General features: G+C 33.4%; 1 protein-coding gene across 4 annotated transcripts in view; it reads right to left on the reverse strand.

Annotated features, from left to right (window-relative positions):
* The window catches only part of RBM26 (RNA binding motif protein 26), an 89668-nt gene that overhangs the window by 24326 nt on the left and 49989 nt on the right, over positions 1-15353 (reverse strand). Inside the window, exons 12-17 of one of the 4 annotated variants that reach the window (XM_025364347.1) lie at positions 12929-13093; positions 12131-12262; positions 10853-10924; positions 2334-2459; positions 1912-1986; positions 328-495 (exon numbers count right to left, since the gene is read on the reverse strand). In XM_025364347.1, coding sequence (XP_025220132.1) covers positions 328-495; positions 1912-1986; positions 2334-2459; positions 10853-10924; positions 12131-12262; positions 12929-13093 — 738 coding nt within the window. The remainder of the gene's footprint in view (positions 1-327; positions 496-1911; positions 1987-2333; positions 2460-10852; positions 10925-12130; positions 12263-12928; positions 13094-15353) is intronic. The other 3 variants (XM_025364348.1, XM_025364350.1, XM_025364349.1) reach the window with 3 other exon arrangements.

Raw genomic sequence — 15353 nt, forward strand, 5'->3', positions numbered from 1 at the left:
CTCTATATCACCAACTACTACTATATAAAACTCAAACCCTCAGTCAAGCAGTCAAGTACCTATATCACTTTGTCCTCAAGCTGCCTTTTCAAGATTACCCATGACTATTTTTCTAATTACTGACTTTCCAACTATAACTCCACAGAATTTAAAAAATTAGTAGAGTTTACTTGTTCATACTTTTTAATTTATGGCAGGGGGAGAATGGTACATACAATGGTCAGATTTTGAACGTAAGATATTACCTACAAGAAAAACTGAATCTTAAAAATGTAGTGTCTAATACTCTTTAGTAAGTAGTAATATGAACAATACAAATTAAAATACCTGAGTCTTGGTTTTTATACTTTTTGGAAGACAGCGCCCAGGAGAAGCAGCTTTGACCTCATCTTTCAACTTGGTAATATTTTTTGTCAAAACCTCTAAAGTTTTCATTATTTCTGCTTTATCTTCAGACTTCATTGTTTTGTTTTTCTCCAGTTTTGAAATTAACATCTGCCAAATTTTTAAAAAGAGAAAAATAAAGCTAATTACTCCTACTATCATTAACAAAACAAACATTGCAAAGTAAGTTTAAAAATAAATATTACTACTTTTTTTAGTTTATGCATTTGTGAGAAGGTTAACCACGACGAATTATCTAAAGATAGCAGAATAGCAGATTCAGTGATGCTAACTGTATCTCAATTCAAGTTTTACTCTTGGTTAAATTTGTGAAGAACTGTTACTATTCGGGTCTCTCAGAACATAAGTTCAAAGCACACAACCAGAAGAAACTCAATTCTATCACTGAAAAATTATCATTTTTGAAAAATATATTAACAATTTTACTTTCTAATTCATTTGTTGATGTTACCACCTCTAAGTATTCCCACTATCAATGTCATCTCCAGCCCAGAAAGAACAAGAGAAAAAGCTTTATGGTTCCTTTCATACAACGAGATATTAGAAAAAATGAATGTTTAATTACTTTTTCACCTGAGAATGATATTCCCAACATGAACAGGAAACAATAAGATAAGAAAGATAATATGGGGTAAAAGAAGCCACATGATTATTGTAGGTTTCCTGAATTAGGATGGCTTCAGTTTTTGGTTTTGTAAAGTACTGTGATTTCTCTTAAGTACATCCAACTTTAAATTAGAAAAGATATACATTTCAAATCAAAATGCAGTTTCTGTATTTTCAACATTTTGAAATGTCATACTACTAACCTTCATTACTAGACATAATCAAGAACTGAGACTAATTAAATGTCATAAATTAGAGTAACACGGTCCAAAAGAAAGAATGCAAATCACATAAGTGATTTTTAATTTTCTAGCAGTCACATTAAAAACATAAAAAGAAACAAATATAATTAATTAAATAAAATATTTTGCTTAACCTAATATATCCAAAATGTGACATTTCAACAATTGTGATGTTTTACTTTTTTCTTTGTACTACATTTTGAGATCTAGTGTATATTTTACATTTATAGCACATCTCAGTTTGGACTAGAGACATTCCAAATGCTCAACAGTCAGATGTAGCTATCAACAGTCAGATGTGGTTACTAACTGCTATACTAAACAACACAGGACTAGAGGATCCTAAGCGAGTAAAGAAAGGTACATATCAATACTGAGAAAAAAGGTTCCATTTAATTATCTGTTGAACAAACTACTGTGCAGCAACACAGCTGAATAAACACCTTAATTTCATTTTATGTTGATAACTATAGTACCAGTTAAAGTATAAGTATACCCACCATTTGATGTATGCTCTTCATCTCCAATATTATCATTGACAAATATTTGTTTTACCATTATCAATTACAGCAAATCTTTTTATGACTGTAGTATAACATTAAGTTCACTCCAAATTATAACATTTGCAATTTTGCCAAATCTAACTCTAATATTTTACCTTCTGTGTTTCAATGTGCTTTTCTAAAATTTCTTGTTTCCTTTTCCTTACATCCTGCTGAAGTTTCAATGCCTCCTAGAATCAGGGATCAAAAATATCATTAGAATATTACTAAGGATAAACAATACTATTCAAGAGAAGAGAAATGGTTGTAATCGCAGAAGCCTGTCAACAAAAATTATATGCAAGCCTTTTCTATGTAAAACTTAAAATATGTATGCAAGTTTCAAAGATTAATCACGGGAACCTTTCTTTCAAAGAAAAAATTTTTATTTACTGCTATACTATGGAAAATAAAGGTTCAGTGGCAGCCAACAAACACCCTTTTAGTCTTATTTTGCAATAAGCACTGAAAAAACACATACACAAAGAAAACCTTTCTTATATGCAAAAATTTTTTATACTATACCAGTTGTACTTACCTGTTTTTTTTTCTGTGCTTCATTATTATCAACTGCAGAGGTGGAAACAAGTAAGGTTTTTTGTGCAGCCTTCAAAGCAGCTGGATTATAAACTGTTTTTGTTAGGCCAGTAGATGTAGACAACACCTACCAATACAAATTTAACTTTTAAAAATATAGATCAGCCATTCATGATATCCTATTTTCTATAAAACTCAACTTTAAAGCACTACTGTCAAACTTTAGCTTCAAAACACACTGAACTAAACGTATTTTATACTTATAAAAATGAAATCATATTTGGTGATTTGAAAGGTAGAGTATAAATAAGCTCTAACATTTAAAAAAAATTAACACCAAATACCTATAGAAAAAAAAGTAAAGAAAAACACAAAAATGTCAAAAACACTGCTATTACTGTATCACTGAGAAAGTATGAGTTGTTGAATATATTTACTAATATTTTTAGTGACTAAAGCAAAAACCACACTCAAGAGCATGGCACAGGAGGAAACTGGTTGCTGTCCCTCAATTTAACATGATCATTTGCAATCTCCAGTTCTGAAACATACCCTATTGCATTCATTCTCCATTCCTTTGGTAGCAATGTTCCTTCAGCTTGAACTGACCTTATTCCCCAAAACCCAGCTTAGAATCAGCCTAACAAAATCAAGACCTCTACAAAGCCTGAATCATTTCTCTCTTCTACCCAGGTCTTCACATGAAATTTTATTCCTTTGGCTATTAGGTAAAAATGCTATTAGCTATTTTTAGTTAGTGTTAGCGATTTAGTAAAAAAACGACCTGATAATATATTAATTAATGTGTCTTTTCCCCATCTACATTGTAAGGGCATTAACATAAAGACTATGCCTTTCTCTTCTGTGCATCTTCCAGTACCTAAGTCTTGTCACCAACTAATTATGAGACCACGGGTAAGATAAAGTACCATTTTGGGCCTCAGTTTGCTCATCTATAAAATAAGGAAGATGAACATGATGGTGTCTAAAGTCCTTACCAACCCAAAACTTCATTCCAAGAGGGCAGAGATTTTGCTTGTTTTTTAACTTGGTTCAGTGCTACAAACAGTGCCCAGGGCACAGGGTAAGTACTCAAAAAACCATTTCTGCACTAAACTAGACTGAAATGACTACAGGTCAGAGTGGACAACCTTTCCTACACAATGGTCAGCTCAAAAAAAAAAAAAAAAAAGGATTGGGTACCTTTTTTACCCTTCAAAAGCAAAACAGTTTAAGTTCCATGGGGTGGTTGGTTACTGGTTCTTAAAAAGAAGCCTAGGGATCCCTGCAGGGCCATCTACGAATGCTATAAAACTAAACATGAAAGCATGTGTGTGAACACTGCAAGTTTTCTGAGGAAAAACTGTTTCTAAAGTCTTAAAGGAGTTCATGACCTAAATAAGATTAAAAGAACTACTCAAGTTTAAGAGTATAAATGAGAAAAGTGGCCCTATTTTTTAGCCACTGAAACATTAACATCTGGTTATAACAGGTAAGTAGCAATCTGAAGACTACTTTCTAAGCTTTCATCATGAAATTTGATTAGGGAACATCACGAATCACTATTCTAAGTATTCAAGAGGGTGTTAGCCTCTAAATGAAATAAAAACCTAAAATACTATAACTGTACTAGTTTCATACAGTACAGCTGACATTTAAAAATAAAGGTTCTTAACAACACTTGATGTGTATTAAAATTTGATCAATTATTATACTTATGAGACAGGGTCTCACTCTGTCACCCAGGCTGGAGCATAGTGGCACGGACCTTGGCTCAATGAATCTTCCACCTTATGGGCTCAAGTGATCCTCAGCCTCCCAAGTAGCTAGGACCTCAGCCGCGCACCACCACACCCAGCTAATGTTTTGTATTTTTTGTAGAGACAGGGTTTCGCCATGTTGCCCAGGCTGGTCTCAAACTCCTGAGCTCAAGCAATCTTCCTGCCTTGGTCTCCCAAAGTGTTGGGATTATAGGTGTGAGCCACCACAACTGACCAATTAAACAAAGATTTTGTTTGTGGTCACACTTCAGTGACCCTTCTTTGCAGTTCTAGAGAAAAATTTCTTCCATGCTACCTTACCACAGCACAAAACGCCAAACCATATGACTATACAAAGATAAGACAATAACTGTATTAGTAGAGAAACACAGGATAAGCTGTTGAAAACAGAGTCTAATTAAGTTTCACAAACTGTTTTCTTCATGAGGATTCCATTAGTTGAAAAGTTGTGGCCAAAAAAAAAAAAAAAAAAATCCTAATTATTTAAGTGGGAAACAATGAATATCGTAACTCAATTTTCCAGTTTTTATTTTATATTATCTTCATAATAAAAGCAGTGAGAAGCCCAGAACAGACCCATATAATTGATTTAACCAAGCATCTCCAGTTTCAGTGAGAATACTTCTTTTCAAATCATTCTTAACATGTAGTATCAGGCTAAGGAGTGCTGGTTCAAAGTGAATAAAAGTATCTGACAATGATAAGACTCCTTTATTCCTAGAAGCATTCCCATTTCCTTTTTATGATCTAGGAACATCCCTCTGTAAACCTAGAACATGCGCGAATGTGACTCACTGAGCCTACAATTCAGTGACTGCAAGACACACTATCATTATGTACCTCTTCTAAAGAAAAAAAGGTTGCCAGTCATAACCTGTGTCTAACAATTATAAGACACAGCCCAATGTCAGAGGTGTTAAAATGTAAAAATGTGACTTATAAACAATGAACTGTATTGTTCACTATTTGAATCTATTTGGTTCTGGAGATCAGATAGTTTGGATAGTAAGAAGCACGTGTTTTCAAAAGAAGAAAATCTATTAAAAATGAAATAAGTGGAGGGAAGTAACAAGCCCAACAGAAAAGAAGATACTTCAATTCCTAAGAACACACACACTGACTTCTCCAAACAACCACATCTCTATTTTCCAAATGCATTTCTATATGTGCTGTAATTTTTACATATTTACTTCTATACATCTTACTACACTTAATCTCAACTGTGTGTGAATTATTTTGGATTTTCTGTATCTACAACCATGTCATCTGCAAGTAAACAGTTTTGTTTATTTCCAATCTTTATATGGTTTATTCTATTTTCCTTTCTTAGTGTACCCGTGAGTCTCTCCAGTACAAAACTGAAAAAAAAATAAAAGTGATGCGAATGGACATCCTTGTCTTTCCCAACCTCAAGGAAAAACAATCAATATTTGACAATTGAATATTATGTTAGCTGTAGCAGTTTTTTTTTCTTTTTTTGCAGATTTCCTTCATCAAATTAAACAGTTTTTCTCTATTCCTCCTTTGCAGAGTGTTTACTGTAACTAAGTAACGGATTTTATCAAACGCTTTTTCTACTGAGGTAAATCATCTAGGGTTTTTCCTCCCTCATTCTACTAATGTCAATTAAACTGATTTTTCCAATGGTAAATCAACCTTGAATTTCTGGAATAAATACTACTTGGCCATGACTGATTATATATTTCACGTATCACTGGGCATTTGCTAATATTTTGTTTAGGATATTTGTGTCTATGTTCATGACAGATGTTGGTCTGTAATTTTCCTTTTTTATAGTATATTGTCAGGTTTGGTATGCTGAACTCAGAAAGTAAGTTGAAAAGTATCACATGCTGTGTTGTTAAAATGTATAGCACTAATACCTTTAGTTTTCCCTAAAGAGAGGGAGGTTACAATCCATTAACACCTCCTTATTTTATTTCCTATGTAAAGTATTACCAGTCATAACTACAGGGAATTGTAAAGAAAGAGAAAAACAGCTGTTTTTCATAGATAAGAATGGAAGGGGAAAAAGTGTTTTGTAAAATTAAGTTATCCAAGCATCATTTTTAAATAACCAATGCCCAAGTAGACATTACATACAAATATAGTTATGATGTTTAACAGCCACACTCACAATAAATAGCTCCAACAGGTTTTTAAAGCAGAAATACCTTGGTTTAATGCAATCAAAAGACGGTATCTGAGGAACTATGTGTAAGAAGTGTATTAATACAGTTACTGTATGGTCAGTCTTCATAGTAAGTAAATAGTCACCTGTTCAGTAAATCTGAATGTTCGTTTATGATATTCACTTAAAGCAGCACATAGATGTGCGTTCTGTACCAAGCCTGAGAATTCTGATGAGAAGAATGGGATTTTGATTTAAAGTTAAATTTATACATACTTTTAGATATTAATAGTTTTTAAATTCCAAGAATACAAAGTATGTTTGAATGCACTGATCTATCTTACCTTGTTTGTATCTTTCAAAATTTTATTCTTTTAATTGACAAAAACTGCATAGAGATGTCCCTTAACTTATGATGGGGCTACATCCATTGTAAGTTGAAATCCCATTTAAGTTGAAGATACATTTTTAACTTGTAAGTAATAAATGCATCATCAAATTGAAAAGTCGTTAGTCAAATCACTGTAAGCTGATGACTGTATATTTATCATGTACAACATGCTGTTTGAAATATACACACTGTAAAATGGCTAAGTCAAGCTAATTAACATTTGTATTACCTCACCTTTTTTTCTGTGGTGAGAACACTTAAAATTTACTTTCTTGGCAATTTTCAAGAACGCAACACATTGTTATTAACTATAGTCACCATGTTGTACTATAGATCTCTTTATTTCTCCTGTCTAACTGAAGTTTTATATCTTTTGATCAACATTTCCCAATCCCCTGCCCTCAGCCCCTGGTAACCACCATTCTACTCTCTGTTTCTATGAGTTCAACTTTTTAAGATTCCACATATAAGTGGAATAGACAAAGGGATTAAAAGAAACAAAGACTAAAAATCTTGCAGAGATATATTTTAACAAACATCAAAGTAAAAAATATGTACAGCTAGTAATGAATTTTTGCTACACAAATAGCCTAGTTACTACAAAGTTCAGCAAAGCTAATATATTCAAATAAATTAATTTCATATTTTCCTGTAAAAAAATAATCGAGATAATCCCAACAGAGGCCAATGCATTAATTTAAAAAAATTAAAAAGTCAATAACAGTTAAGAAAAAAAAAAAAAAAAAAAAACTATCACAAATCCCCTTTTTTTTTTGAGACAGAGTCTAGCTCTGTCGCCCAGGCTGGAGTGCAGTGGCGCCATCTCGGCTCACTGCAACCTCTGCCTCCTGGGTTCCAGCGATTCTCCTGCCTCAGCCTCCCATGTAGCTGGGATTACAGGCACCCGCCACCAGGCCCACCTGATTTTTTTATTTTTAGAAGAGACGGGGTTTCACTGTATTGGCCAGGCTGGTCTCGAACTCCTGACCTCGTGATCCGCCTACCTCGGCCTCCCAAAATGCTGGGTTTACAAGTATGAGCCATGCGCCCGGCCAAATTCCTCTAAATCTTTAAAGCAGCAAAGTTACACAACAAATCCAAATTTCAAAAATCCAAGGAAACATAGTAAGATTTGCTTAGCATCTACACGATGGCAGCTGCTAAACCAACAGCTGAAGTTTCTCTATGACATGCAATATTCTTTTAATTATACCAGACAATTTTCCTTTTAAAAGTATAAAAGGAAAATTTATACCAGACAATTTTCCTTTTAAAAGTTCCATGGTATAGATGTTAATATACCATCAAGCAAAGAGACCAAGATATATTTTTAAACTGCAAAAGACATGAGTAAAGAACAATAACATCCTGTATCATAAATTCGATATCTAAAGCTGATATGATAAAAAAGATTAAATATTCCATTGGTTATTCAGTTTACCTTCTTAGAATTTAGAAGGCATTTAGCAAGATAATTTGAACAGTTAAAAAAACTAACCAGGACAGTATACACAGATGTAGCCCTTTATTCTTCATGAATTTCTTTAGTAAGCAGAGGCACTCAAACACAATTTATCAAATCTATTCACATAATAACTAAATACCTATTGCAAATCTTCGTATTTACCATCAGCAATTACGTTTTAACTTGAATCTCTTCTAGCCCCCTCATGAAAATGCGGTCTCAGAATAAAGAATAATCACTAAAGGTTTTACTGCATGTGGTTGATAGGGAAGGTATAAAATGTTACATTTGCGCATTCATTTACTTTAATAATGACATAGGATACTGTGTAGATACAAGCTTTGGGTTTTCCCCTGCCTTCATTTTTTTTAAATAAAGAATCTTTCAACTAATATTTGATGATGGGGAACATTCTTCTATTCTTTCTAAGACTTCTTTGAATCACTGCCCTGTAAGTGTTTTGGACCCAAACCCCCTAAGGATTAGGGGAACAGAAACAACAGAAATAAGCAAAAATAAAATGTTCCTCTGTAAAGACACTCACTGAAGACAAATAAAAGTTACATACTTACTGTTTTCCTTAATAGGCTGTTTACAGTATTTATCAAAAATATTTTTCCCCATAAATACCTTGCTACCACAAATGAATTTTTCTCCATAAAAATTCAGTTAGTGGTTTATTGCATTAACATTATATATATGTCTATCCATTAGTAAAGTTATCAACTACAAATCTGTACTCACAATACACTGCAAAAATTTTATAAAAGCTATCAGTACATACTTCAATTTTAAAAGTCCAAATCTTACATTACACAGACTCCAAATATAACTGAGTATTTCAGATGTCTCTAGAATTGCTCAGTAGTACACTAAGTATAGCTGAACTTAGTGTTAAGTTTTATTTTACTTTTAATTGACAGAATTGTGCATATTTATGGGGTACAGTGTGATGTTTTGATACATACATACATTATGTAATAATCAAAATCTATCACCTCAAACACTTCCAGTGTTTCTTTCTTCTGCAATACTTATTTTCAAGGAGGATAAACCTAATCAAAGTAAGTATTTGATACTGCTAAATTTAGTGGTACAGACTAAGCAGCACAGAAATTCCAAGGAGGAGGGGGGTAACAGAAAAATCTGGAGGTTTCATGGGAGATGTTAGAGAGACTTTCACTCTTTAAAGAATGACTAGAATTTAGTTAGGTGGGGGAAATGCACTCCAGAAAAATCACCCCCCCAAAAAACATAATAATAATAAAAGTCAGGAAAGGCCAAAGGACAATGAGCAGAAAAGTACTCCCTTGGGTAGAAAGGAAAGACTAGAGCAGAAGTAACAGAACTAGAATTATTGAGTTATCGATGAGCTGTGAATCAAGGAAAGTAATTTAGCTGAGAAACTCAAAGTTTCTATAATGAATTAACACCAAAATAAGTCTGAGTGTAGGATGGTGACAGTACAAACTAGAGGAGGGGAATTCCAGGATTCCAGTTAAGACACTGCACCCAGAGGCTAGGGAACTGAAGGTGGCAGAAAAAGAAGTGGTCTGCAAACACAAGTAAATGATTGTAAGGCTGTTAGATCACACAGCTTAGAAAATGGTGGTATCACTTTCTGATCTAAGGGCTAGGATAAGTTAATTTATATGGGAAACAACGAATTCATTTTAGGCACATTATGCCCGAAGTAATGCTGAGATGCCCAAGAGGAAAGTCTGATACACAAACTCAGATTCAAATATCTAAAACTGCCGAAGTTTAACACTGTAAATAAAGAAAATAATATACTGAAGAATATAGTGAAGACAACAGGGCAGCTATCTCACTGATGTACTGTTTATCTCTGAAATCGATTTCCAATCTTCAAACTGAAAAGAGCCATGGACCAGAAATAGGAGCCCCAAATTCTAGTTCTGGCTCAGTGATTCTCAGTATACAGATGAAATCATAACACTGTTTGGGCCTTGATTTTAAGATAAGCATATAGAACTAAGAAAGATTATTTAATTCTCACATTCTGTGATTTCATATGCCTCAAATAAAATTAAAGACAAAGCATTTACTCATACCTAAACAGAAAAAAAATAACATCTACACAAAACTATGAGATATATCCATAAATGGTCCTGATTTAATATTTACCCCTTCATTAAAAAAAATGACTAAACGTATTGTTATGCTACATCAATTACTGTTGAGTAATAAGTAAAAAACTTACATTTACATCATCTTTTCCATTTTATGAAAATATATGTAAACAAATGATTTTATTTGATCTTCAGAAAACCCCATGAGCAAGACAAATATTACCATCACCATTTTACCGATGAGTAAAAAGATTCAGAAAAATTAAGAACACTGCCCAATGTCATGCAGTTAGTAAGTGAAGAGCCAGGGCTCAAACTCAGGTGAAATTCCTAATCATGGCCCTTTCTATTAGGCTGCCAGAGCTGTCAAATCAAAATGCACAGTATCTCTAAGGAAAACAAAGTAAATAAAAAGAATAAAACAAAGAAAAGGAATGGAATACACGGAAATATAGTGGGAGGCAAGTATTAAAATGCTGATGCAAAAGTAAAAAAAGGAAAATATTTTTCTTTTTCAGCAAATGGAAAGCAAAAGGTAGGAAAAGATACAGATACTATTAAGAAGCCAGAGTTTAGAACTATGAAAAAAATTAAAAATTAAGATGCCACCTGAAAACATTTATGAAGCCAAGACAAACACATCATGCTATTCTTCTTACCTTTTCAGTTGCTGAAACAGATGGCTTTGATACAAAACCCAACCTGTCCTTCACAGATAACTTAGTTACATTCTAAAAAAATTAAAATGGACATATTCAGTGTTTCCCCAAACATATAAAAAGTCTGTTGGGATCTTGAACATTCTGATTCTACTAATATATACAGAGCCTATGAGTATACCAACACTAACCACAAAAACTTGGTTCTTCTTAAAAGAAAGAGAAAGAAAATATGTGGGAAAACAAAAATAAACAGTATGCAATATTATTCAATCATGAAAAATGATGTAAACTAAGAGGTCTGAGCCATGTGGTTGCTAAAGTCCCTGCCACTGACACAGAATAAATTAGGAGAAAATCTCAAATTTTAAAAATTAAAATATATGCCCATTTACTGAGCTTAAAAATAGTGCCAACTTCTTCTAAAGTATGTTTATTTTATATCCAAATATACTGTATTTGGAGATAATTTGGGATGTTAGGACTGGGCATTTTTAAAATTAACTAATAATTTACCAACTGATATTCTGCATGTCCTTGCAGAAATTCAATATCTTACTCTTCAGGAATTATCTAGGAAGAATACTTTAGTAAGGTGGCATCCATTAGCTAAGTAGGATACTACATCCTAACTCTATTTTACACAGCAAATGCTGAAACATCGGGAGACAAAGGAAAGCTAAGTTTCAGAGACTGAGAGTGTAGAAACAAGAAACTGCCACTCAAGTGTCGAAGGAAGTGGGAAGGAAATGATACACGGAGAAAAGAATCCCAGAGTCAGGAATAAGTGATGCAAAGTTATGAGAGCAGTCTAAGTACTTAAAACAGTATAATATCAAGCATGCTTAACTTGATGGTTTAAGCCTTCCCTTCCCATAAGCTTTTAGTTCAGTCTACTACACAATTATCTCTGGAACAGAATTCTAATTAAGTAAAAAGATGATAGAAAAAATAAGATTTAATGTACTCAACTTCACTCTTCAGGCAGTTTTGCTGAAATATATCTCCTCCACAAAGTGAGAGAGAAATCTTTCTCATAAATATTAACTGGAGAGAAGAATTTAAGATTCAAATACTATAGGAAAAGTAGAGACTGAGAAAATGTTATGGTAATGGTAAAAATTAAAAAAAAAAAAAACCTTATAGGTGGGGTTCAAATATGTAAAGACTATCATATTTCTATGTAAAATATATATAATTAACTATAATTCAAATCACCAAGGGAAACTAAATTACTGAGAACCTATTACAGGCACAATTGTAAGATCTTCGCTTTACCTGAGGAAGGTCTGAAGTGGCACTCTGGGCTTCTGCAGGTTCAATAGTATTTGAAGGTACTGGACCCAGTCGCTCTTTGACTGACTGCTTCACAACAGGCAAAATGGGCTGCTGGACTAAAGGCTGCATTACCTCAGAACAAGAAAAAAATGTTAAACAAGTTGATTCATTCAAGAGGATGGAAAGCGGCCTGTGTTATTTTGTTACTAAATTGCCCATGCAGAGAAAGTTTTTAAAATACAGCTTAGAGTCAAAACCTAACTGCCTTCTAATTTCATCCACACATATATAAAGATGTTATCTTTGCATAAAATAACTTATTTACTGGAAAAGATTAAAGTCCATCTTTCACTGTCTTCTGTTTTAACAATCAAAACCCACACTGCTGTTAATAAACCTCTATATAAACACTGACTGATTCACTGATGGGGTTGGGACAGAAAGGAGAGAGAAAAGGGAGAGGGGAAAGAAGAGAGAATTTCTAAGATGAACCTACAGTCTAAATTTCTGGAATATACATAGCTATCATTTACTGAGTACCTCCTATCTGCCAGGGACTATTCTATATGCCTCACACACATCATGCTATTCTCTCAACTAGCAATTAACATCACAATTATATGAGAGAACAGGTTAGAAAGGTTGAGTAACTTTTTCAAGTTTTTACAGGTAACAGAAGCTAAATGCAGAACTCAGGTGTGAACTCAGGCCTACTTGATTCCAATGCCTCTACTTGTAAACACTACGCCAAGAGCTTTCTAAGAAATGCATGTACTTTTACACAAATTTCTATCTTACCTTTGGAGAAGTAGTTTGTAACTGCTGGGTGCTTCCTTCTCTGTGCCAATAAACCTTAATAAAGCGATTGTTTAATACCGCCTCCGTACTTGATATTGCTTTCTTTGCTTCTTCGTATGTTGCAAATTGGATAAGGGCACCTTCAGGATCACCATTATAAGCAACCTAAGATTTAAAATATTAAGAACAGTGAATTTCCAAAGGAATCTGTTGCTTCATAGAGTAAAATTCCTCAAGAAGTGAAATACTGGTCCCTCCAAGTAAGATTCTATATTTATACTTCCTAGTATCTAGATTAGTAGACCACAGTCTACTTTTGCTCCAGAAGAAATAGTAACCAAGGATTGTTCACAGTATAAAAAGAGTCCCTCTATATAATAGCAGAGAAAGCCAACTGCATAAATGTTATACACAGGCATTCAAAGTGTTTCTCTTTTTATTCCCAATTTTAATAGCGACTATGAGAAACAATCCCGATTGTCAATAAACGACATGGCAAAGATCCACAGAATCTGAAGAAGGCAGTAAACTACTTTGCAAGGGGTTAGCTCTAATAAAAAATTACAGAAAAATCCATCTGAACAACTGCCCAAGTTCGTAATTCTCACATTTCCAAAAGCACAAGAAAATTTAAGAACAAAAAAAGAGACCATATAATAACAGCATCAATCACATTTGATACATGAGAAAACTGAGATTTCAAGGAATGTGATTCTATAGACACTTACAGCTAATAAGTAATAAATCCAAGACTTTTCACTTCAAACTTCCTATTCTTTCAATAATAGAGTTTTCCAAAGTGTGGTATATAAACCACTGTGGTGTGCAGCAATACAGAACAGAGATTAAGAGTGGCCTGGGCCAGGCATGGTGGCTCATGTCAGTAATCCCAGCACTCTGGGAAACCAAGGCAGGAGGACTGCTTGAGCCCAGGAGGTCAAGACCAGCCTGGACAACATATTGAGACCCCATTGGTACAAATAATAATTGAAAAAATATTAGCTGGGTGTGGTGGCACACAACTGTGGTCCCAGCTACTCGGGAGGCTGAGGCAGGAGAATCACATAAGCCCAAGAGGTCGAGGCTACAATGAGCCGTAACCATGCCACCTCATTCCAGCCTCAGTGACAAGAGTGAGACTCTATCTCAAAAAAACAAAAAACAAAAAACAAAACAAGAGTAGTTGGAATCATATTGCCTGGCTCAAACTTTGGCTGCTACTTTCACATGAACATGATCAGGTTACTTAACCTTTCTGGGCCTTGTTTTCTTTTTCTACAAATGAGAATAACCATACTCACTCTTTAGGGTTATTTTAAGAATTAAATAATTCACATAGAACAGAGAGTATACACAGTCAGAAGTATTCAATAACCATTAACTATGAAGATAATTTTGGTAACATTTTAAAAATTATACATTTTTTAAGACTTTATAAATATCAATTTTATCACTACGTTTAATTAGCATGAAGCTAAAGAGTTTTGAAAACTGATTTTGAAAAACATGTTTTAAGAATAATGCAGGTAGTACACAGACATGGCAAAAGAACCAATCAACAGAAGATTTCAACCTCACTAGTAATTGAGTAAAAGCAAATAGAAACAACAGTGAGATATGTTTTGCCCCTCAGCTTTAAAAAAAATTTTAAATATTAGTAGTTAATTGTGTGAATATTTTGAAAACCTTTTTATGACTAGATATAGTGGTAGATCAAATAAAATTGCCATAAAAAGATAACTCAGAGATATTCAAGATCTAACTAACCACAGGGTAATGTGTATACTATGGGCTCATAAATACTTTTAAGTTTGTGTGCAGATAAATAGACACAGAATTGTGTAACAAAAAATCTAAAATAACATATGATAAACTGTCAACAATAATGTAATTATAGATGGGCAGGGGAATGGAACAGACACAAAGAGTTGAAAGGGAACCACTTCCTTTAAATTCTATGTATATATTTCTGTCGCCCTACCTGAATCAAACATGAATTTTTCCCCCTCTATTACTTTTATAGTACTTTTTAATGGCAAAAAAACCAAAATTTTCCAAAATATCCTAAGTTGTTAGGATGAATCGCATCCTCTAATATTTGTTTTTATTAAATTATAAAACATAATTATTTTAATTGCAAAAAGAACACCATACAAAATGGGGGTAAAATTCAACATACTATTTCAACACTTTCAACACATCACATAATATAAACTCAATACTAAAAAAATACCCAAGTTATATATACCCAAGCCAAGGTCTAATTATAGGTGCAGTCAAATACAAATTACTGTTACTGTTACTTATGTTGAAGGATATTCAAAAGTGGTAAAGAAAAAGTAAACGTTTAAACTAATTACGGATTACAAGGTATCTGGGCCCCAAAAGTCTCTATTAAGTGTGTCCCGCCATACGGGTGACAAAA

This window comes from Theropithecus gelada, chromosome 17 (genome assembly GCF_003255815.1).
Source record: "Theropithecus gelada isolate Dixy chromosome 17, Tgel_1.0, whole genome shotgun sequence".
Lineage (NCBI taxonomy): Eukaryota > Metazoa > Chordata > Mammalia > Primates > Cercopithecidae > Theropithecus > Theropithecus gelada.